Source organism: Dermacentor albipictus, chromosome 10 (genome assembly GCF_038994185.2).
Source record: "Dermacentor albipictus isolate Rhodes 1998 colony chromosome 10, USDA_Dalb.pri_finalv2, whole genome shotgun sequence".
Taxonomy (NCBI): Eukaryota; Metazoa; Arthropoda; class Arachnida; order Ixodida; family Ixodidae; genus Dermacentor; species Dermacentor albipictus.
Window position 1 is genome coordinate 71,222,470 of NC_091830.1, and position 25,242 is coordinate 71,247,711.

At 45.7% G+C, this 25,242-nt stretch overlaps 2 protein-coding genes across 5 annotated transcripts in view; one reads left to right on the forward strand and one right to left on the reverse strand.

The window, feature by feature from the left end:
* Positions 1 to 4,543: 4,543 nt before the first annotated feature.
* On the reverse strand, positions 4,544 to 10,018 carry LOC135899234 (glycerophosphodiester phosphodiesterase 1-like). The gene has a single exon (XM_065428507.2). The coding sequence runs from the start codon at positions 9,716 to 9,718 to the stop codon at positions 8,669 to 8,671; it is 1,050 nt and encodes a 349-aa protein (XP_065284579.1). The 5' UTR covers positions 9,719 to 10,018; the 3' UTR covers positions 4,544 to 8,668.
* A 321-nt stretch (positions 10,019 to 10,339) lies between these two features.
* Positions 10,340 to 25,242, forward strand: part of LOC135899201 (rho GTPase-activating protein 11A-like) — a 55,478-nt gene continuing 40,575 nt past the window's right edge. The window contains exons 1-5 of one of the 4 annotated variants that reach the window (XM_065428466.2): positions 10,340 to 10,666; positions 13,551 to 13,642; positions 14,266 to 14,362; positions 20,310 to 20,458; positions 22,998 to 23,198. In XM_065428466.2, the coding sequence (XP_065284538.1) occupies positions 10,556 to 10,666; positions 13,551 to 13,642; positions 14,266 to 14,362; positions 20,310 to 20,458; positions 22,998 to 23,198 (650 nt within the window). In that variant the 5' untranslated portion in view covers positions 10,340 to 10,555. The remainder of the gene's footprint in view (positions 10,667 to 13,550; positions 13,643 to 14,265; positions 14,363 to 20,309; positions 20,459 to 22,997; positions 23,199 to 25,242) is intronic. The other 3 variants (XM_065428460.2, XM_065428485.2, XM_065428475.2) reach the window with 3 other exon arrangements.

Genomic DNA, 25,242 nt, shown 5'->3' on the forward strand with positions numbered 1-25,242 from the left:
TATTATTTAGACAGTAAAAAACTTCTCTCGTTTCTAAAGTACTTACAGAAATGTCCGGGAGAGCTCGCGCGTGGTGTTTTCAGTGAGCGCTGACAGCAAAACCTATGAGGAGCGCGCCACGTGATCCCTCATACTACGACAGCGGGGCGCTTCCGATAGATGGCGACTCCGTAACTCCTCGCCGCCATTATCCTCTGTTTCAGGCTCGGATTGATGGATGGATGGATGTTATGAGCGTCCCCTTTGCAACGGGGCGGTGGGTTGCGCCACCAAGCTCTTGCTGTTATACTGCCTAATGTCCCACCTAAGTTAAACAATAAAAAATAAACACTATAAACTCCCACACCCAAAATTTCTGATCCCCTATTGCTAACTGTGCTTTTGTACGTCTCCGTTTTTTGTCGTTTCGCTACTTTTCGTCTACCAATCCTCCAATCGCCGCTTACTAATGCCTATTGCGGACATGTTTACTTTTCCACTGCTCCCGCTGAACCCAAGGGCTTCAAGGAGGCCAGTAGTGCCTAAATCGCCCGCTGGGTAGGCGTCTTCACATTCTAATAAAACATGCTCCATAGTTCCTAGCTTTACCGCAGCAAGCACATGCTTCGTGTTCCTTCTTATATCCCGCTTTATAGGTGCGTGTTCTAAGGCATCCCTATCTCGCTTCGAAAAGTAATGAGCTTCCCTTTGAGTTATCATAAATTGTTTCTTTCCTGATTTCGTTTTTTCCTCTTAAGTAGTTACTCATGGCAGGTTTCCTTTCCATTGCCGCCACCCAGGGATTATTTCAGCCTCTCTGACTTTCCGCTTGACCGTCTTTGTTGCTGTGTTGCCCACCCTACAGGCCGCAGACTTGCTGGTAAGCTTCCTAGTTCTTTTCCTCCACTGTGTTTCAATGTTGTTCCTGTACAGATACCTGAACACTCTCCCAGCCCATTTACTTTCTTCCATATTCATCAGGTGTTCTTCACAAAAAAAAAAAATGTGCACCCTTTAGGGTGTATCGCACCCACTAACAATAAATATCACCTGTCTTGCACGCGCTTCCTCTTTTGAAATCTCTGCGCTCGTTCCTTTCTGTCAAGAACGCTACTTCACGCTGGTGATGAGTTCGGGACTTGGAAGTACCGGGTGCGCATCGTTAATTATAGATAACTATGATTCAGACCCAGGAATATTTTTTCCGGAGGAAGCACCACGCAAGCTAAGAGGGACGGGGGCTCGGAAAGCCGCATGCTAACACAAAAATTTAGGGAGGGGGGGGGGAGAGCACGTGCCCGGTGTACCATCCCCTAGTTACGCCACTGCTACTATTGTCCGGGGAAAAGATAAGCCAGAAAATGCTAAGTTCAAATTTGAGGGTGTAGAGTTGAAATCACATGTGACCAGATAAAAACGGTGGACACTCCAGAGGCCGGCGGCATTCAAACCTATCAGAACCAAGCCACGTCCGTACGGCCTGCTGTTCCTAGGACTTTGCGCGCCGCGTGCCCGCCCATTTACATCCTTTAATAAATACGTTTCGATTATAACTATGGTTCCCCAAGAGAAAGCAGAAAGAGGATGGCGTCATAAGCCAAAAAGAATTGATCGTTGGGCTGGTCAGTCTTGCGTTGCTGATGAGAAAAACTAGCGCGAAAAAAAAATAAAGAAAACGCACACAGGAAGGGGAGAAAGGCAAGAAGCGCTTGTCCTTTTCTTCCCTTCCCGTGCGCATTGTATTTTTTTTTCTCTTGACGCGCTAATTTTTTCTCATCAGCGCTGCATATGCCGCAAGTCATGCTCCTTCATAGTTACAATAATGCGGACAGCGTAATTGGCATTGCCAGACGAGTTTCCCTTTCCGGCAATACGTTCGACGCTGACGGCGTAACGTTAATTAAAGAGCAAATTGGCGAATCTTAACTAGCCTGCTAGACGATTCGTCAGAAACTTTCCTTTTGTCCACCCCTGCTGCGAGACTTGGCCAGCAACAACGGCCATTCAATCGCGGGTCCTCTATTTTTGATGACTGTATAGTTCTACTGCTTTTGCTCAGACAGTGCATTCAGGTTTTGTGCCAAGCCTTGTTTTACATTGTTCAGCAGCTAAGCTTCTCTTGAGGGCTCACAATTGCATCATAATGAGGTCGCAAAAAAAAAAAAAATTGAGGTCCCCTTTGGAAAGATCTTTCATTTTAACTTTCTTCACACTCTTGACAATGAAGTCTTCTTTCATTGCCTGTAAAACATTGAATTTGGTCGCCTTTTTGCTATAAGTAGTTGCTTTGCTACTATCTCTGTCCCCATAGCTAATAATAATAATATTTGGGGTTTTACGTGCCAAAACCACTTTCTGATTATGAGGCACGCCGTAGTGGAGGACTCCGGAAATTTTGACCACCTGGGGTTCTTTAACGTGCACCTAAATCTAAGCACACGGGTGTTTTCGCATTTCGCCCCCATCGAAATGCGGCCGCCGTGGCCGGGATTCGATCCCGCGACCTCGTGCTCAGCAGCCCAACACCATAGCCACTGAGCAACCACGGCGGGTTGTCCCCATAGCTAGAGGTACTTAAGCAGACTCATTTACATTTCTTCTTGGTCTTCAATTGACCATAAATTTAAAGTAAAAATTTCACACAGACTGGGGCAACTACTGCCAGAGGAGGTAATTTAACTTACTCAACCGAGATATGAAGGCCTGGTCAAATTCCTTAGCAACTGCTAGCTTTCAGAATAAACTGAACTTCACGAAGAGATTTTTTTTATTTTGAAAACAGAAAAGCTTCACAATTTGCAAGACATCGAAGGGATGCTTCGAGTGACACCACACTTTGGTCATTTATTTACTCAATGCTCCAGGTGGGAGAACTGCAACAGTTAAACAAGAACACAAATATCAGTGGATCACACTGACAGATGTACAAAATAAATGTCACAATGATGAAACACATCCATGTGACAGCAAAAAAAAATATGTTTGTATGCAGCTGCACAATTCGACACTGACAACCATTAAAAAAAAACATTCAGACTGGGTGAAAAACAAAATGATTATTGCTTCATGGAAGCACAAGCTGCCCAAAACAACCACTGATGATTGGAGGCCACACTGATATGCATACTGAAAGTTCCACATGAAAGACTGCGAGGGGGTACCCAGAAGGCAACTGTTCCTTCTTTCGTGTTCGAGGAACATGCCGCTTAAAAGCACTGTCTTAGCCTTGCACATTAAGTGCACCTTGAAACAGACTTTTAAGCCCTTCACTCACTGTGTTCTACAATTCCAGACGCAATTTTTGAACCTCAGCATTATGTGCAACTAAAGAAAAAAAAAATAGAAAAGTCTACTAAAATCTACAGAAATCAGCTTAGACACTTTCATGGGATGTGTTCTGTGAAACTGCTATCGCACACATATTCTACTAAAAACAGCTCACGATGATAGACATCTCTGTCGTTTCTAGAAATGCCAGCAGGATTGTTGCTTTTAGCACTAATGTGAAACGCAAGACCACCATAATGTAAGGATTACTTTAACATGATTCCATTCCTTTTATATGATCCAGAATTCTTGACTGGCAGCTGCAAAGCACTGCTTGCACCATTGATGAAGTGCAAGAAGCCGTAGTGTTGCAACCAAATTGTTACACTGTCCACGCTAAAGTCTCCCAAACAGCTGGGTATATTGCAAGCACACAGTATATGTAAAACAGTTAGCTCTATAATTGTGCTTGACATGCTCTGCTGGTGGGGTTGTAGCGAAGTGTTTGCCTGAGCAAGTAACGAAAATCTTAAAAAAAATTCATTCTTTTTATTTGCTCAGCTGATGGCTGTATTTAACCATACTAAATCTGCGAGATATGTGCAGAACCTTTCTGCATACCTAGACGACTGTTGAAGGGACAAAGGCACTATATTATGCTCTCCATAAAAGCTGGTATGGATGATTCCACGATAGTACAGATGAAAAGAACGGTGTTTGTGGAAGTGAGCTCCTTTCCAGTAGCAGATGCACCCCTCTGTCTGGATCTGCAATTGCTTCTTTTTAAGAACAGACTGAACCTCGAGCAGTTCTTGTACTTTCACATGCCTACAAATACGATGCTTTTTCAGTAGACCTGCAGCCTAATGTTCCCACCTTTTTTTCCCGTTTGAAAGGTAGGTAATACTTCATTTCAAAACATACCGTGGCCTAGTTTGGCAATGGTTGGCAGGAATAATAAAAGCTATAATGTTTCTTGAGCAAATCAAATGGCATTGTTAAACTGTTTTGCTAGTTTCAGATCAAAGTACCTATTACAGATCTCCTGTGAACAAATATTGGGCTACCTGCCACGGTTGCTTAGTGGCTATGGTGTTAGGCTGCGAAGCACGAGGTCGCGGGATCGAATCCCGGCCACGGGGGCTGCATTTCGATGGGGGCGAAATGCGCAAACACCTGTGTACTGACACCTGTGTACACCAGGTGGTCTAAATTTCCGGAGTCCCCCACTACGGCATGCCTCATAATCAGAAAGTGGTCTTGGCACATAAAAACACACAATTAAATTTTTTAAAAAAAATCTAGGGCTATCTCCAGCTGAAGCCAGCGCACCATTTGTGGTGAACAAACGCGAGCATGGGTTGTCAGCTAAAACACAGTACAAAGCATTGGCTACCAACTATACAAGTACCTGCGGTTGGCACAATAAAGCAACAGTTTGGTAGTCAGTGCCGTGTCCCATCTTTAAGCCGTTGTCGTGCTGCGTTTGCACTATTTCTTTTTCCATTAAGCTGAGTCACTAATTAGCTCACATGTGCACCCCTGCTGCAGTGTTTGAGCTTGCCCCAGATGAGAGAAAGATGGTTTGCATGTTCTCTCGTGGCATCAAACTCCCAACTCGGAACCTAAAACAATGTGGAAGTGCGCATGCCGATGCAGAAAGGAAATAATCTGGCATTTCCTAAGGGCTTGTTCAGTGAATTACAGAGCATGCATGTGTCAAGGAGAGTACTCCAGCAGCTTCTAGGTACCCCCGCCTATCAAGGACTTTGGTACTCACTGGTGAGGGCCCCCCACTTTTATCTGTGAAAGTGCAGAACGCTCTGCAGAGATCACCGGTGCAGAAAAATGTCAGCCAGGACTAAGTTGGCTGCAACGTGAGCAACACAAGCTGCATAAGAAGCTGCAAGATTGCGCAAGAAGTTACTTATAACTCCAAAGCTACTAAGCTACGCTGCTTTAAGTTAAGTAAGTTCAAGTTAGTGTCAATTATGCATTAACATGCAAGGTGTAATTAAAATGCCATTCTCAATAGGAACCAGAAAGCACGAATGGCAGATTGTGTTCTATAAACCAAAACGCAGTCACATATCAGATTTGTTCTAAGTCAATCGTAATGTTTGTAAACATTGTGGCATAATGACACAATCTTGGCAGGATAAAACAAAATTCACTACATACATGTTTGTGCAACACTACTGACAATTTCATAAATTGTTAAAGCTTGTTTACCACAACTAGTAAGCAAAGGTGATCTTTCCACTCACAGTGCACAGAGTTATTGATTGAAAACTCGAGATCCACTCGTGTACCGGGAGTTTTACCCTCACGCAAAAAAATGTCACACAGCATAAATCGAGATGTCGAAAACATGAAAAAGTGAATTCGTAATCCTCTTGTTCCCTCAGTTGCTTGCTTTCACAATGTTAAGTATCATTTTTAGCATTGCATTATTATGAGTTATACATTTATCAAAACATGCATATGAAGCTTCAATAACCCTTTGCGACACGGCGTGTACAATTGTACACGCGATTTTCACGAGCTTTTTTGCGAGCTTCTATCGTCGTCATCAACACTTGGGCCATTGGAGCCGCATTCGAATTTACCGCTCTACCGGACGGTGCTGCCATCTCGTGATTGCCGCGCCAAATGCATTACCAAAACAAGAAAACAAGATGGACGCCTCGACGTTCTACGGCGCGTCAAGTAGGTGCTCTTGGCTTTATCTTTTCTGCCTATTTAAAACGTTGATTAAGCTGGAACTAAAGCTGTGGACCTGATAACTAAGTGCTATAGATAAGAATAATACGGAATTATTTTTTATTGTACTACTGGTTAGGAAACGGTGGTCATGTTTACGATGGCGTGTCTATTTGTACACAACGTGTCACAAATGCACCGTTTAGGCGGCCGCCGGTTCATCCTGCTGTAACTGCGGCGAATGTCGCTTTTCTGCTTTACTGAGCCTTTTTTTCCTTTTATAGGCATCCAGACTCATGCGAGAACAAGACGCAAGACTCCGAACTCGTCAGTAGACCAGCTTTTTGACGCCATCATGAATGGAGATGTGTCAGACGCCGATCTTTCTGACGATGAAGTCGCCGATGTACAGGCAGCTCAAGCGGTAAGTGGCAAATAGCGAAATTTCTTGTTAGCAGTTGCATCATTTTGCCTTTACGTTTGCAGGTAACTGCATCGAATGAGGAGCATGACCCTAAAATGCATCCTGCAGACGACGAGGGTGATCTCAGTGACAGTGATGAGATGCCTGCGAAAAAAGTGAAGCATGTCAAGTGGCTCTCCAAACCTTTCGATCCAGTGGACACGCGCTGCACCTACCACCCGCTTGGCGGATCAACGCCAGAAGAACCGCTAAAGTATTTCATGAAGTATTTCACCGATGAAGTGTTCGAGGACTTCACGAAGTACACAAATATTTATGCCTTGCAGAACACAGGAAACGAACTTTCGTGCTCCGTGCAAGAGATGAAAGTGTTTTTTGGAATTCTCATTTACATGGGTGTCCTGAAATTCCCACGTGTCCGCATGTATTGGCAAAGCGGTACCCGAATTTCTGCAATTGCAGATGCAATGGCGGTAAACAGATTTTTTAAATTGCGAAGCGCATTGCACATAACTGACCAGAATGAGCCAAGGGATGCATCCAGTGTGGACAAGTTCTGGAAGGTGAGGCCGCTCCTCGATGTCATTAGGTCCCGGTGCCTTCAGCTTGAAGAGCTTGAACATAACTGCATTGATGAGCAGATGGTGGCATTTACAGGAAGGGTCCCAGCAAAACAGGTGGTGAAAAGTAAGCCAAACCCTGTTGGTGTGAAGATCTTTGTGCGATGCAGCACCGATGGTCTGGCGCATGATTTTGAACTCTATCAGGGCAAAGGCACAGGAGTAGACCGGGAGTTCTCCTACCTTGGTCTAGGGGGCTGTGTGGTAATGAGACTTGTGGAGTCATTCCCACAGCACCGCAACCTGAAATTGTTCTTTGACAATTACTTCACGTCCGTGCTGCTTCTGAGGGAGCTAAAAGGTATTGGAATCCTTGCCACGGGTACGATCAGGTGCAACAGGCTGCTGGGTTGTAAGCTGAAGGGCGAAAAAGAAATGCGAAAGGAGGAGCGTGGGAGCACCGATGTCAAGGTGACAGAGGAAGGAGACGTTGCCCTTGTGCGATGGAAGGACAACAATCTGGTCACGGTGGCCTCAACACAGGTTTCCACTGGTGAAGCTAGGGCTGTGAGCAGGTGGAGCTCCTCGAAAAAGGAGCGCATCGAGGTAGAATGCCCACAGGCTATACTAGAGTATAATCGCCATCGCCACATGGGTGGGGTTGATAAGTTGGATTTTATCATGTCGCTCTATCACATCAGAGCAAAGACAAAAAAATGGCCTGTAAGGGTAATTTCACACCTCACCTCATTTGCGCTTGCAAACTCATGGTTGCAGTATTTAAGAGATGCTTCTGCTGAAGGCCTTGTCCGAAAGAACACGATGGACATGCTACAGTTTCAAACCGATACTGCCATGAGCCTGCTTGTTTCCGAGAAACCTTTGGAGAAGAAGCGAGGGCGACCAAGTGCGGAAAGCTTACAGAGGGTATCAAAAGCACCTCATAATAGTGGACCCCTCCTTACAAACACTGTTCGTTTGGATGGTAAAGCGCACTGGCCTCAGCACGTGGATGCACGATTCCCACAGCGTTGCCGGAAGCCTGGATGCAATTCCAAATCACGAGTTCGGTGCAGGAAGTGCGAAGTGTTCTTGTGCCTGTCTGCCACTAATGACTGTTTTTATGAATATCGCACCAAGTAAGCAAGAAGGCTGATCAGCTGATGACCAAAGAGGAATTTTTTATCGCTCTACCTGCAATATTTTCATGCAATAAAGCCTTCGGTTGACTTTTGCTGACTTAGTTGTATTGAGTCACAGTGTGTACATATGAGGACGCGACCTAATTTATTAAGTACCTAAGGTACCGGCTTGTTTATGGTTTTCTACTGAAATATTGTTCATCAAGAGTGCACACAGGCAGTTTCAAAATTTTCTGATGACTATATCCTAATGCGTGTCGCAAAGGGTTAAGAATCTACTACAGGATTGTTATGTATTGCATCCGTCATTCACATGGTATCGCTTCTAAGAGGCGGAAAAAGATCGCAATCTTGCAAAGTACGTAAAAAAGAGCGCCACGAAGGGTCACTGTAGGCTTATAGGCATGTTAAATGGAGCGGCCCTTAAAGCACATGCAGGAAGTTTCGCACTAATTCGCAAGCCCAGTCATGCAACAATCTTATTCGCTTGTCTGACATTACGAGCGCATGCACCAGCAATTTGTGAAAAAGACTATCCAAGAAAAGAGATTAATTATGTGCGTCGGAAAGGGAGTTAAAAGCGTCGGGCACGTCTAGGCGTGGCGCAAAGTGTCGGTGATGATGGGCACCCGAAGAACCTTGCGAAGGAAGTCCTTCTCGGCCGGGTGATTGGGCGTCCACGCGAGCAGGTGCATACCCTGGTCGCGCCACGACCGAACGTACTCGGCGCTCAGCACGTTCTTGCAGATGAGAACGGCCGAGGCTCCGGTCAGGTACGACAGCAGGCCGCCGTGAAGGGCCCGGTCCAGCAGCCAGTCGCCGACCCGCGCCAGGAGGTGCTTGGTGTACGACTTGAAGCGCGGGCGCAGGTTCTCGATGTCGTCGTACGCCACGAACCCCTGTCGCCAAGTGAGCGCCGTCACGATGCCCGGGTTCTGGCGCCGGAGCGCGTAGATGAACTGCGGGTAGAAGGAGGCGACGAGCGCCCGCCGATAGAGCTCGGGCCGCCGGCGAAACAGCTCGTCGACGAGGGCGACGGCTCGGTGGTCGTGCTCCTTCACGTCCAGGATGAGCCGCAGGCCGAGGCGGAGGCACTCCTCGACGCCTTCTTCGAGCGTCGGCACGCGTTCGTCCACGAAGCGCTCGGCGAAGGGGTGCTTGGCGGCCGCGTCGAGTCGGCGCAGGGCCTCGAAGGTTATGGCAGCGAGCGGCCCCTCGCCGTTCGTGGTGCGCTCGAGGGTCTCGTCGTGGAACAGGACGGCGACGCTGTCAAGCGTGAAGGAGAGGTCGAACTCGATCCCCGAGGCGTTGTTGCGCTTCGCCTCCCGGATGGCTGCCAGGGTGTTCTCGGGCGCGTCGTGGCCGCCGCCGCGGTGCGCGAACACGGGCGGCAGCGGGGCGTCGGCGTCGCCAGCGCCGCGTTCGACTCCGAGAATCACCTCGGCGGCGAGCGCGTCGTCGACGCGCGGTAGAGCTGCTCGGTGGATGGCGTAGCAGGCGAGCGCCACGAAGAGCGCGGCGATGTAGAGCGAAGCCATGAGCTGCTGCTGGAAGACGCAGGCGAAGAAGAGCGCGCCGAACGCGCGGGCCACGGTGCCGACGACGTTCAGCGGCGGACACCCGACGCAGCCGGCTTCGCGCATCTCGCCCTGCCTTTCCGGTTAGCCTCACGTGCACGTCATTGCCGCCGCCGCCTTCGGAAACAGCTGAGCCACGCTGAGATCTTGCGACGGCAGCAGCCCTCACATGACGCGGATTGACGACCGCCCAACGCCAGCGCACCGACGCTCCTTTGCCACCGATCGCGTCAGGCCGGATGACATCACCTCGCATGTGCGGCGGGCGGACAATGGTATGTAGCGTACACAGCGTATAGTGGGTTAGCGAGTTCGCTGCAAAATGCTGAAATAAAAGCGAAACTTTACGTAAAAATGGTAAACAGCAGCTTCAGCACCGCCGTATTCATACACAAATAAACAACGCCTTTCCAAACAAATGTAATAAATGCAACTAAAGCCACAAATTCTACAGTCCGTTTTTTTTTTTACTTGTACAAAAATGTGACAGTTCTTGTTTGGGATGCTTATAAGTGAGAACACCGCATTATGTCTTCTGGCGCTGTAAGCACTTGTGTAAATGTTTGTTAATAATATGTTACAAACTAATCACCGTACTTCAAAATTTGTTCTTTGCTTCTTTAATGGCAAACAACAGGAAAAATGTTACGTTTTGTTGCTTTTATAGCTTTACAGCACAATCCACCTGGCCACACGGGTGATGGCAGCACAGGCGCAAAAGCCGTTGCAAGTTTGAGCAGAACCTCGGCTTGACTTCCGGTTTGGCACGAAACTTGAAAATCTTGGGGGGGACGCACGCCCGTTGTGCTGGTTGTGCGCTGCCAGAGTGACTTCAGGGGCGGATTTTTCGGGCCGGTTATTAAACGCAGTTCGAAGAGCCGCAACACACGTTTGAAGACGAAGATGTCCGTCCCGGACACCGCCGATTCCGAAAGGCAGCTGGCTGCCAACGAACTGCGGCGCATGGGCCTTCGAGTTCCTTGCCTCAAGTCGACGCCGTCTACGGGCAAACAGGTAGGCCGTTATTGGAACCCAGCTTGCTGGAGTGCAAGCTCCACGAGCTGAAAGGAGCTCTCCGTCATGTTCTTCCATTTCCGCACTGGTAAACGAAATGACCTCGTCGTAGGCGTTATTTAAATTTTGCAGAAGTAAAGCGAGCGGGCAGTGCTGCGCTAGAGCAACACGGAAAGCTCACAAAACGAGACGCACTTCATCGGTCGGCGTTCTAGTCGCCCCGGTTTTAATTTCCGTATCCGAAAGATGAAGTGCTGGGCCAGCTTCAATCACTCATCCCTTTAGCTTCTTTTAAGTTCAACATCAAAAATGTGTGTACAATAATTGGACCGATAGGCAACAGGTCCAAAACAAACTGCATCTAGAGGTAAGTCACGTAAACGAGCCTAACGAAATTGAAAAAGAAAAAAAAAGTGAGATGCATAGAGTGACCCATTCATTCCCTATACATTTACCGTTTGATCATGAGCATCGAAGTGACATAAGAAAATACTCCTGCATCTAAGCGTTTTGGTAGGTCACTCGATAATGTTTTGATGGTTTAGGTAAAATAATTTTAAAGATATTTTTAGGTTTCGAGCCCCTAATTATTCAGCATAGTCAGTTGGTTTCGTTAGACTGAGCTGTTTTTTTCCGTAAGGTTTTCGACAGCACTCGAGGGTGATTATCTAAAGATATACATATAATCTTTGGACAAACATACAGTGCCCTTTGACTCGCGTTCTGTCCATGAACAAGCCGTCTGGTCGGGAGAAAGCATGCTGAACGAAAAGAACGCAGACCAAAAGAATTGGTTAAGAACTTTTATACCCGCCGTGGTTGCTCGGTGGCTTTGGCGTTGCACTGCTAAGCACGAGGTCGCGGGATCGAATCCTGGCCGCATTTCGACGTAGACGAAATGCAAAAACGACCGTGTACCGTGCAATGGGTGCACGTTAAAGAACTCCAGGTGGTCCAAAGTATTTTGCAGTCCCCCACCACGGCGTGCCTCATAATCGTATCGCGGTTTCGGGACGTAAAACCCCCGAATTCGATTTGTCGGATTGGAAAAGCCCAGAATTTCGACGTCAGGTTGGAAACAGAGAACCCTGATTTCTGATGCATGCAATAGAAAAATAAAATAAAGCATCGCTTTCAAGAGGCAGTCATAACCATTAGTTTTGTCCAAGCATATGCACATCATTCAGAAAGTGGCAAGCCTTCAGGCTTGTCAGTTTGAGAGAGCAACGCTGCTCAGTTTCCTCTGAGCCTTTACAGAGTGCAGATTGCTTGCAAAATGGACAGATGTTTGTGTGTTGCATCGTGGGTCGAAATTCAATGCTTTGTTCAGTGATACGGAGTGCAGTTTCGGGCAGAGCAAGCCATAGTAACACCCTTTCAAACCACCCTACCTACAGGCTTTGGGTAACTTTTTAATCTTTCCCCAGCTCTAAAATCCAACTTCAAAAAAGCAGACCATTATCAGACCTGAAAATGTGCAAGTTGCCACAACAAGCGCTCTGAAGGAAATCCCATTTCAAAACTTCTGCAGGAGCTAGAATGTATGCATAACTTCTGGCAGCAGTGGCACTATGCTGAGGGATGCTATATTGAATAAAATTTTGTGCATGGCAAAATATCTTTGAAGTTAATTTTCTAAAATTAGTTTCCTTTTATGCACGCCATAATATTGCTGTGGTAGCTCGGAGTCGGCCTAAGTGTAAAGGCATTGTTTCTTGGGATGCATGCAGAATTCTCTAAATTTCTGTATACTTCTGTAAGCTTTTAATGGAGCTCACTGTTGCTTCATGGACTAGAATAGCCAGGGCGTGAGGGGGGTCAGGGAGGGCTTGTGTACAATTCTGGACTGATTTTTTTACAGTGCAACTGAAGAATTAATAACATGGGCCTTTTAAGAACCTTGTCAAGCTCCACTGCTAATGTTTCACTGCCTTACCTCATCTGCATTTTGAACATTCGGTTCAGTCAATAATTCGATGCATGCAGTCATGCATTACATTTGTTGATATTCTCATGACGTTCATTGTGCTGATCCTTGAGTTGTTCTATGATTAGTTGCCAATTTTCAGCATACTTGTAAATGGAATTAATTACAACATTCCGTTGTACTTTCTTTCCATTATATTTTCTGCTGTATATAAGCAAATTAACATGCAGCTGCTCATCTAAAAAATTTTGCTTTCAGCTTCCCAAATATTCAGTGAATGTTTACTTTTTGGAGCACCAGATGACCTATTAACTGCAATTGCTTAGTGGTTCATACTTAATGGTGTTCATTGTAGTATGCTTGGTTATGCAGTATATGAATAACGCTAAGAACTTGATGTGCTATAGTTAGCTGTTTTGCCAGGACTTCATTTGGCGCAGCAAAATTACCAAACCTTTGTTGCAAAAGGCTCTTTCTTTTCTTCATACCTGGCACAAGCACCCAAAACACATTTTTTGTGCATTGATCGCCATAGTGTATAGAAGAAAAGACACATGTTCTGACTTTCTGCTGCTGGTTGGACTGCTCACAATCGCATTTGCTTTGCTACAACAAATACTGCGTTAGGATGTGCACCTTTTGTTCACTGTGGCAAAGCATCACTAGCTAAATTTGAAACAGATTTTGTTTTATTCATGAAAGTATTATGTCACTGTTCATTATTTTCTTTGGACAGCACCTTTTGATGTTCTGTAACAAACTATAAAGCAGTTGTTGGTTTCACGTTCCTTAATTCTACTCCTCACACTGTCCAGCTTAAATTTATCCAGTAATAGGCAGCATAGTTTATTGTCCAGTTTCAAATTGAACAATTGCAGAGCCACTTAGTGTCTTTCACTGTGTTTCGGGGGTGTTTATGACTGAGCATGCTTTGTACCTCTTGACCACTTTGTGCAGGCAACGTCTAATGGATGGCCGCTGTTTGGCTTGGACATCTTGGAGCAGCCGCAGCAGCCTTCGCACCTGGTGGCTGGGTTAATGGTGCCATGGTGGGTCGCTTTTGTCTCAATGTGGTGCTTCTTAGGCCATAACTCCACTAACTCCAGTGCCATTGCTGCTTGAAATTCAAACCACGCAGCGCTAGCACTGAAGTTGCCAGTGTCACAGCTATCGGTAGCTTCAGAATTGAGGAAAGCTCCAGTTGTTTTGGGAATCGCGGTGAAATTTAAAGTCTGCAAAGGCTGGTGATGAAAATTTTGACTGCAATTTTGCATAACGGCTGCCTAAACGGGAAAATGTGGTTGCATCACAGACATCTTTTTTTCATAATATTGAACCTTTACTGCCGTGTAGTGTAGTGCTGCCCTTTTTGTAGCTTTAAATGCCCTTTGTTTTACTGTTTTTGTTTTTTTTCTGTCGGCTTTTGTGGTGACTCTGTGCCTACAGTGTTCTCCTGCCGGGCGCTAGGTTGCCGATTCGATTCCCAGCTGCGACGACCGGATTCGGATAAAGGCGGAATGCAAAAAGCGCTCCCATTTTTATTAGCTGCATGCTGGAGAACGCAGTCAAAGTCGACCCATTGCCTGCCACTGCAGGTGTGCCCTTATAGCTTCCAGTGCAACTACTATGGGAAATCAGAGCCTAATAAACGTCTCCTTTTTTTCCATGCCAGGTTCTTGGATGAGAGCTTCCGAGTGCTTCTTTCGCATGCATCGACTGAAGGCATCCTGCGTAAGTCGGGCTCCCTTGCAAGACAGCGGCTGCTCAGGGTTAGTTGCATCTACACTTGCTTGCATATGGAACAGCCTGTGACTGCTGTCACATATACAACGTATGTGATAACAGGTGTCTGATCTATTGTTACTTTGTTGGGTTGGGTTCCTGCTGGCAACTGCAGAGAGTTACGTCAGTTCAGCTTAGCGATTGCTTAAATGCGTGTCTTGGCAAGGGGAGTACATCACGGTCAGTAGATGGGCATTCATATTCATTTCAGTGCCACGCATTTTACTATATATTGTGATCTCAAATATAATGCTAATTAGCTCATTCGTGACTTTATGCCATGCCTATGGACTGGGCCTCCACTGCTGCACGCTTGTTGGAGAAAACAGTGGTCACATGGCATGACTCAACGGGCCCCTCACCAAGCGACATAAAAAATTTCGGTTATATGCTGGAAGTTGTTGCGTGCCCTCTAGGGAGCATTCTGCCTCAAGAATTTTTTAAATTGCTTCATTAATAGCCGAGACTGAACTATTTCAGTGTCATGAAACCGTGATTTAAGGAGGCGAGGGCCATTGCCAAGAGAGAGACTCTCCACTCGCCCTGTCTAGCCTCCACAAGCGAAATTCCTTCCCTGCATTTTCCCGTACCGTCACTCGAGGGTCGGGTGATGCATATACGTCACGGACCCTGCCTTCCCTTTTCTTTCCCTAGCTGTTTTGCTGCGTGGCACACTTCTGCTGATGGTGTCGTGTGTGAGCTGTTTCATTTGTTTCGTTTCGTGCAGCACACGATTATGCACACTGTGCACGAGAACACCTGCCTAGCGGTAAAAGTCAGTGCGTCACGCAAGATAGTGTGCTGGAACATGATAGAAAATCGCATACTCTCATTGTCCACGCGTGCAACTGCAAAACGTGTGAGCAAGCAGACAAAATGGAAGTACATCTCTCTTGCTGCCGTGGGAAGCAAAACAAGAACATGCAGACATTCGGCTTGTGTGTTTTATTATTTCTCTCAACTTTAATTCATCTATTGAAGCAACAGACTGCACAAATTACAGATGTTGCCTTGAATAATTCTAGAAGTCGCGTGTCATTACGAGCAACGACACAGCAGTACAATGTACATAGGCGTACTTGTGCGATATATGTTGACTCTCCGGCTGGGAGCATGGCGCCCATGAGGAGAAGGGCAAACGGCATTCGGTTTGAAATTTCAGCTCTTTCCATGAGGCATAGTGATGTAATACTTAGCAAACACGATCGTTAGCGCACATTGTATGCATGGAACTTGCCAGCTCAAAATGGCCATACCTGGTGAAGCGCCCTCTAAGGGACAAGCAATTTTAGTATGAAAAAAAAAATGGCATGCAAGGTATGCCTTTGCTCGCTTTGAGAGCCTTTTCCTTCGTTTATGAAATTTAGTTAAGGAGCATACTAATATGATTTATTTTTTCTGCAGCACTCGGTTTCGGAGCCCACATTCCATTCCGTTTAATGTGAAGATGTTGGCCTTGGCATTTGGCATACTTTGCGATGCTTACAATAGACAGACGGTATTCTTTTAAGGTAGCCATGGTTTCCGTGAGCAGGGAAGCTGCAAAATGATGCATCAGCTTAGTTGGTTTATGTTCTTCGTCAGAGCATTTGGGAAGTGCAGCAACTGTCTTGAAATAAAAGGCAAGGACCCAGTGAACAATGAGTCTTACTGCTGACAAGAAGTATGTTAGGTAGCTCTGTAAGTTTATTTATGCTCTGCTGTCCATGCTCAACTCGCATTTATAGCAACAAGTGTTAAAGGGATTCTCAAGAAAACCAATAAATCAGCCTAGACTGATGCTGTCCTTTCAGAACTCAATATTTGTTCTTTTTGGAGTAATAAATCTATTGCTAAACGAGCAAATGAAGTGTAAAGTCCAATTGTACCGAATTTTGCTCCACCCCTGCATTGCTATGTCTGCAATGTCATGGATTTCAGCGTGTTTTCTAGAATTTTACCTATTATGCTGCAGTAAATGTTCTTGAATCTTGTCCATTTTAGTCTCCAGCTCTTTTTGGGTGCAATGTAATCCATCATTGCCGATTGAAAGTACTAGGCCTAAGCAGACACCATAGAGTTTCTTGCAATGTTGCCTAGAGGGAAGTGCTGCAGCGCTGTTGCATGCACGGGAATTCCGGGATCAGGCGGCTTCTTCGGATCCACATTGTTCTCTCAGAATCAGCACCCTGGCTAACACCATTTCGTCCTTCACAGCGGTTCATTCTTCACTCAAACAGCATATGAAAAGCTTTTTTTTCCTTTCTTTTTTGAAGCATATTTCCTTGAATCGTGAGGACTTGTGCTTGGATGTAAAATCATGTTAAACATCAAAAAGTGTCAGTGAGCCACACTCAAGTTGCAGAACAAGAAGGTTTTCGGTTTTTTTACGACAGTTTGTCGCCTGTTCTTGTTTGTCAGCGGTTTCTTGTGCACTGTGGGCAAGTAAACTTCATTGAAAGATGTAATAGTACCTGCGAATGAAAACAGTTCATGGATATATTTAATCTTAAGCGAGCTTTATCTGTGCAGCCGTGACCATGCCGGCTTGTGCGAACCACCAAGCCACATTGAGACAAAGCCTCGGACACACGTATCTCGGCATTCCCAAGGCGGGATAATGAATGCCCTTTAGAATCGTATGAAAGTTGGAGTGCAAAAGAGATGAGAACGAACAAAGTTGCATGCAACATCATTTGTCTTGTGCGTCACTTGTTTCATCTCTCGTCTTCCTGTGCTCTAAGTTTCTTACGAGAATGAAATACCAACTAGCCAACCTTTCTATATTATTGCCCTTTGACAAGCTCGCATAGACAGCGGCACCAGATTTTCCTCTACGTAATACTAGTATATTGTGAGAAACCCTGTGGCAGATGCCATCAAAATCCATCTCATTAGGAGCTGGTGTGAGAACTTCGAGGTGGTGTTGCTAAGGTGCCTAGAATATTTTAGATGCGCGCAGAGGTGTACCATCAGAGTGAACAGCCAGGTTACCCCTTGTGCCAGAGCAATATCCCTCATGCTGTTCCGAGTGTGCCCATTTTCAGCAACAAGCCTTTTTTCTTTTAGCAAGCAAAATATGTGACGCTTAAACCATTGAATGTCTTCATTATTCACTTACGTCTCCGAAACCATGTGTCGAAACGCGATCAGAGCAAGATGCAGGGCTCTGCATAAAGTTTTATTTTTGTTTATTACTGTCAACCTCGTTCTTGGGGTCATTACAGGGAGGGTGATGTGTCAAGAATACATGATACATAATTTTCTTTCTATGTAACATACAAATTCACTGGCGCTCTTGGTAGTTAACAGCAGCGAGAAAAAAAAATGACTTTAGTAAGAATGCGGTTTGAGAAGGAACGATGGAACCTGGGTTACATGAGGTTTGTTAGAGAGCTCCGCAAAATTTCAGATGCGCTAAGCAGCTTTTCTTTCTTTAATGGGCAAAAATAACAGTACGCGAGTACATGTCAGTGCTTTTCTAAAGTAGCCGTCCGATAATTCAGACATGTTTGATTATTCGGGCATCTCTGTGGCTCTGCCACACGTGTACTCGTGTATCTTTCCCTGGCGACTGCTTTTCACCTGCCAACAAATGTTAAACGTTATCGGGCGTATCGGAAGTTTCGCAAATGTTCTCAATGGTTCTATTCGTCGTCTGTTGTCACCTTTTTGTAATGATTGTATATGGGACGCAAATTGTGTAGTACTTTCTGGAAGGAACGTGGGCACCAGCAGTTACGTTGCAACTTTTGTTACGTTGAAGTTACTTTGAAGCCAACACGCTTCACCTGCTGATCAGATTCTCAACGATTGTTGACTGTGCTTGCCACTATCATTGTGCTTTGAGGGTCACTTGCTTTTGTGGGCACAGGTCTCCCAATAAAAACTTAGTTTTGTGATTGACAGTTTTGCTACTGTGGTCTTCACCAAAGTGGTTCCTAGGTATTTTAGTTTTCGAAGTATTGTCTAGGCAAAAGTTGGTGGGAACTACAATGCATAACTATATCCTTTTGGTGAATGGGAAGAAGACCTGTCATAGGCACGGGAGAAGAGGCCATGGGAAAAAGCTATTTCATTTGAATCCAATGACTGGAACTTCATTATTATTTTCTCTTTTAATTTGTTCACAGATGTGTACTATGCCTGCATCAGCAGATCCCGCACTTGATGATGTAACAGTCATTTCTTTTTGCGTGTACACAAGTCTTCATTCAGGAAGCTGCTGCTGTGCACAAGTACTCTGTATTCCTCAGTTTTGAAAGAGGCTATCTTATAAACAACAGGAGGTGTTGCATCCCCATCAAATTCAGCACTCTGACAGGACAATAGCATCCTATTTCTCCAACACATGCACCGACGATAGCTTGCCTGAATGGTGGAGCGCAGCGCTTTGATTGCAGACTAGGCAACATGTTGGGAAACGTTCGTATCTTCATCTGCTGCCGAGCTTGCTTCCACGGTTGTGTTGTTCATGCTAATTTGCTTGCCTGGAGCAACACATTCCACAGTGCTTTTTCGTCTTTATCTTTCTTTATGGCAGAGCGTTAGCGGAGTATTTTGCCAAGTTTGGAAACGTAGTCTGGACGGTGTCATACATGAGGATTGGAGCAAAGCACGGCATATAGAGATAGCTTCTGTTTATCGTATGCTTGAACTTTTGCACAATAACCCTGCATTGTTATTTGAAATGTTATGAAACACAATTAAAATATCGTAACATAGTGTAGTCACTGTCGATGCAATACACTCTTAAACAAAATTATACTTGTGTCACACTGGCACATTTGGAAGGCCTTCCAGTTGATGGCCTTCAAAACGCTATAACTCTATCGACTCAAAGGAGTTGTCGCGCTGCTACACGGCACTTTTGAAAGGCCGTTGAGTGGTTGCGGCATTTCTCGCCAAATTGTGTGGCGCTGCGGATCTTTATTTTCGTTTTCATGTCACGAAAGGTTAAGCAACATTAAAACCACTTAAAAGCGCTATAATTTCTTTTATGTTTGTTTATACATTAAAAAATTGTTTATGCAATGCCATACATATATGTTTAGTTTTTAAGTTGTTGAGTGGCAAAACTGCGGCAGCGTTTGCGTCGCTGCACGTCACTGTTGTCGAGAGTATGTGCAGTTTGCACGTACCAAGTGGCAAAAATACTTTATTGAATAATTAATAACACTCGTATATAGTATTTTTAGAGCATTTTGGTTTGATTTGTAATTTCTAACTGTGAGTACATGCACACTGTGAACGAGAGGGCATGTTTGCGATGTTTCCGTTTCCATTGCTCAAAGGCCATTGAGATTTCGATAGAGTTGTAAGGTGCTTCATTGACTCGATAGACTATTGACTCAGCAGTCTTCTAAACCGCCCGTGTAGCAGCTCGAACTTGACCTTTGAGTCAACTGACTATCGGTCGGAAGGCCTTGCAAACGCCCGTGTGACATGGGTATTACACGCTTTGGGTTGTATCTTGCCACACAACAGTGATCATCATCTGTCTTGTCCGCATTTTTTTTCTTTAATGCTGCGAGCCCAGTACTTCCAAGTCGTGAACAGCATTCACATTATCAGCATGACAGAGCATTCTCGACAGCAAAGTAGCGATCGCAGCGTTTTCAAGACGGGAAACCTAAGCAAGGAAGATGACGGTTATTGTTGTGTGGCAAGATACAGCCCTAGCGGTGTACATTTGTTTAAGCGTGTAAAGCTGGCACAGTGAGAAATGCCCCATTTTCCTGAGTATACCTAGCAGAGGTGGCTCCAGATGGTGCGACCAGCGTTGGGCCAGTGGAATGCGTTTGGTTCACGCCGAGGTGGGGGCATTGTATACTTTCATGGGGGAGGCGTTTGTCCTGCTGTGAATTTGACTGAGACGATGTGAACCACGTGTTACTAGAACACAAGTCAGCTTTAAACCTTGCCCATGACCCTGTGGTGGCCTGCGTGTTGCAGTCCTCACTGGAGACGAGTGCTTCGTTGCGAATTGCCTCGGTGGTTCTGGCATCCGCGCCTGTGCACGACGTGTCGGGCCTCCTGAAGCAGTGGCTGCAGCTACTGCCCGAACCTCTGCTGCCCAAGCCCCTGGTTCACTTGCTGCTCAGGTAAGGATGGCCTTTGCTTTGAGAGGTGTGCCAAAGAAGAACGATGAATTCATTTACACTGCGAAGCACTCTTTTAGTGCGAGAGACCTTCCTTGACTAAATCCAGGCACTTTGTGGTAAGCAGGTACCTTCCCCGCCTCATTTGGTACCTCCGTAATAGAAAGGACTGCCGACACTGGAATCTAACCTCTGCCTTCGAGCACAGCAGCCCAAGGCTCTGACCTCTAGGCTCTGATTGCGTGCATACTCCCTAGGTTTAATTTTAAATGCGTAAGCGTTTCTATTCCTACCCAACGAGGAAACCTGTCCATCTGGCACATAATACGAGTCGCTATAATGAAATTAAAATATAAAAAATGATATCGAAACAAAAAACGGCAGTGGTGTGTTTCGAACCTGCGGCACCACGCTCGGAAGCCGAGTGTCTTATCCACTGTTCTCAACCCCCACGCTTGTAGAAGGTGAATAGATCTGCACCATATGAATGTGTTGTACCGGCGGTACAAAACGAATGTCAAAGGAGAAAGCTTCTACGAAGGCTTTCTTGAAAGATTTGGTGACGGTGGGGTAAAAGCCATCTGTAGGGCCATGTGTAGAGCTGACTTGGACCATTGTGGGCATCAGAAAAATTAATGTTTTCTGAAAATTTAATGCCAAACATGCCACATTCTCTATTTGTTTCGGTGCTTGTAGGAGTCGCCTTTCCTTGGGGCGTTGCTTCACTGACCGAAATGCCACCGATCTGTGAGGGCTCATGCGCTTTTCGTTACACAACACAGATAAGCAGTCAACGAGATGACAAGGAGTGATGAGGGGTTATATGGATCTCGTCACTGTTGATAACGGTTTGTCGTGGATGGGTAATGTGCTAAAGAGTCATAAGGGCTGATAATGGTCGGAGAAATTCCAATAATGTTAATAAGCACCAATAACAGTTGAGAAGGGTCACATCGAGCCCGATAAGGTTGATAAGGACCAATAAGAGCTGATAAGGGCCAGATCATGTCCTATTAGGTTGATTACAACTGATAAGGGTTGAAAGGGTCCAGTCTGTTCTGATAAGGGTTGGTAAGAGTCCATACAGGCCGGATCAAGTTTCATAACATTAATATTGACAACGGGCTACATGGAGATGAGCAAGTGGCACAATGCTTAAGCACAATTAGACAACTCTGAGAGGAGTTTCTCCTTCAATTTTTTTTTGACGATTCGTTGTTCTCTTTCTATACCAACAAGCAAATAATTAGCCTTGAGCTAACACTGTCAAAAGCCTCTGTTGTGGCGATAAAGTTTGGCAACTTCAGGGTGCCGTTGCCATCGGCCTGACCTGGCTCTTTGCGCTACAGTGGCCTCTCTTATTGTGTGAAGACGCTTACTAAGCCAAAACGGCTCAAAAGCAAACTTACGAAGTGTGTGCAAATATTTGAAGTTTCGAGTATGAATCCAATTTTACGCACTAAATATTCGTATTTGAAAAGGAACTGTTCGGCATTTTCGGATACAGGAATCTAGCCAAATATATCGCAAAAACTTACTGCTAAAGTCGTGTTACTCTTCTCTGTCAGCTAAAAAAAAAGGTATCTCAAATTATCGGAAGGGAAACAAAAAAATTTTCCAAAGCAAAGCAGTGCAAAATGGGTAATGCAAACTTTGTTTTTGGCTTTGAGGCAGAAGCTGGCATGATAACTGTGATTCTTGCTTGTAGTCTCTTTTCTGTTTTTGGAAGTCTATGTAGCCATTTTATCTTCTATATTACAGCCACTGACATTTTCATGGCAGAGGGTCCTTTACAACTGTTTACTGTACAAAAGTATTTCTGAAGTTTTTTTTGTTTCTTCTACAACTGCTGATCTTTTTTTGGCAACCATTTATTTGATGTTTTTGGAAAGCTAGTCATACAGCAGTCATTCATTTTTTATAAGGTTTGCAACCAGAGGCAGAATGCAGAAATGCATGTGTATTCAGGCTTAGGTGCGCATTACAAAGCCCCATTCTAATTGAAGATATAATCCTAAGTCTCCTCAGCATGGTGTCACTCATGTGCTGTTTTGGGGATGTTAAATACAATGATTCATTTTTTTCTTTCCCCCTGCACTTAGTGAGAAATAAGGAGCAACTCGCACAGCTTTGTACACTTCTTCAATAAAATGCAGAGAAAAAGGTCACGAATACAGTTCAGTATACTTGCAATGTAGTTTTGAGACTTGTCAGGCTGACAAGCTCCATAATTTGCAGAAAGACCTGTGCAATTTTGCTGTTGACCTGCAATGTGGCCATCAATGGCCCCATTGTGGCCTTCTATTCACCAGGGTAGCTTAGTAGCATTTCAGATGCGGGGGCCGCATTTCGATGGTGGTGAAATGAAAGAGGAAAAAAAAAATGCTTGTGTGCTCATGAATAAGGTGTACATTAAATAATGCTAAGCCGTCAAAGTTAATGTGGAGTACTCCAATACAACATGCCTCATAATCGGATTGTTGTGTTGCACGTGAAACCCGATATCGTAATGAAATTTTTTTACGTCGCCTTGTGGCACCAGGTGCCAGGTGAAGCATGGCCTGGAGGCGGTGTTACTGGGCTTGCGCCTCCTGCCGGAGGAGCGACTGGCATGCCTGCGCCACCTGCTGGCGGGGCTGTCGCAGTTGGCGGCGGACCCCCAAAGCCGCATGGGACCGCACAACCTCGCCGTGGTCTTGGCACCCACTCTGTGTGGCCCACCGACCGTCCAGTCGGCCAACAGGTGGGAACCCTTAACTCATTGGCTGCTGCGCTATCGGCATCTGCTTAAATCCGAACGGCGGAGTGTGGGAATTTTTCGTGGTGCAAGTAAATAAATAAGTGAAATGCGAGGGGCATAAGTAGTTATGAAGACCTCAACATGTCAGTAATGGCCTTTACGACAATCTTGACACGGACCACGAAAAAAACTGCGCATGCGCCAAAAAAAAAGATTGCACAAAAGCAAACCGTACATCTACGCAGCAAACACGCGTTGGCTAACTTGGGAAGCGTTGTCTAGAATGGTCACTTTTGAAAGATACCTCTATTTTTTTTTTTTGCAATGCAGCGGAACTTCAATTATACGTCCCCCTAGTCATGTGACGACCCACATTTTACAACGAATTGGTTTGGTCCTGGCAAAACCCTCAAAGAAATAACGTATTAAAAACCTTCATTATATGACGCCCGCCTCGTGGGACGCCTCTGTGGTAACTGTCCGAGGAAAAGAAAAGAAGCCCTAAGCAGAGAGCAGGCTGGCATGTGAGCACACTGCAGTCAGCTGACAACTGGTGTGCAATAATCTTGCCCTCCTCCTCTTCCGTCTGCCACCACTGCCATTCCTCCGCCTCTGCATCTACCTGGAAGGTTGTAGACTGCTGCTGCTGTGTGCGCATGCAAAGTTTTTGGTGTTCCAAGATGGGCTTTCCATTTTGATCGACGAAGAAGTTTACGAATTCTTGGCTGCGACTGGTGTGGCTCACAATGTTGCGGGTCCGAAAACCGCTGACGCTCGGAGAGAAGCTTCGAATGATCAAAGAGGCCAAGGAGTGGAATGGAGCAACAAAGACCAGCATTGCCTGCGACCTCAGCATTCCTGAATCATCGCTGAAAGCAGTCCTAGCCCAGAAGGTCGGCCTGAAAAGAATGACTGCGAAAGACGGAAAGTGTGCCGCTTTGTAAGATGCCTATGTGGGGTGGTTGTGCTAGGCAGCAAGCTTGGGTATTCCTGTGAATGGCTCAGTCTTGAAAAAGAGAAGGTAGAGATGGTTGCACTGTGCTGCAGCACTGATAATCTTGAAGCGTCTAGTGGCTGGCTGGAAAGTTTCAAGAAATGCAGTGGAGTTGTGTACAGCTGCTGCTGTGGAGAAAGTGCATCTCTCCGCCGCCCCACTGTTGTGCAGTGGACTGTGTTGGTGGTGGAATTGATACGACAATAGAAGTCGTCTGACGTATTCCACATGGATGAAATCAGGGTTTTCTACAACATGCTCCCTGAGCAAACGTTGGCGTTTAAAGGGTGGCGCCTAAACCACTCGGAGGTCGAAATTTTGTTGTGGTCTTACAGTTGTTTCATGAGTCTGCAACGGACACGTAGCTGCGAGAATTTTTTAGATATAGTGCCACAGTAGCAAAGCTATACGCCTTTGATGATGGAAACGCAGCCCTCACTTGTTTCTCTCTTTCCTTCGGTATGATCTGTTCGTTGGCTCGTCTCCTCCTCGCCAAGTGCTCCTTCAAATGTCGTGTGACCTACATCATCGCCAACGCACTTTTCGAAACACTGTCCAGGCAATCGGGCAGAGAGGAAGTTTGTGTATGAGAAAGATTGTGTGTGAGGAAACCGCAGTTTCCTCATACACAATTGCAAATTCCTTCTGGCACTGTGGCTTCAAGAGAAGTGATGCCTCTTCTACTCGTGAAGCTGCAGTCTCTATTGACGACGAACCAAAGTTTGGCAGTCTGCAGCTGTCAGGAACTTTCACGGACTACGTTAGTGCCGACTGCGATGTTGCAGTATGCAGTGCAGTGTCACTGGTCGACATCATTGAAGCTGTGTGTCCTGATGCTGCAGGCACTTCCAATGAGGAGGAGATGGACAATGTTATGAAGGCTAGTGCGTATGTTCCGACTTATGTGGACGTCTATTGCGCGTCTATGACAACATTCAGCAGTTTGTTTGCGCACGCAACAACGTCGGCGACTTGCTGCCAGGTATCGCAGCTTTCGAGAGGAAGCTGATGTGTCACTTCCTCTTGACATCTGACACCAGACGTCCAACACCC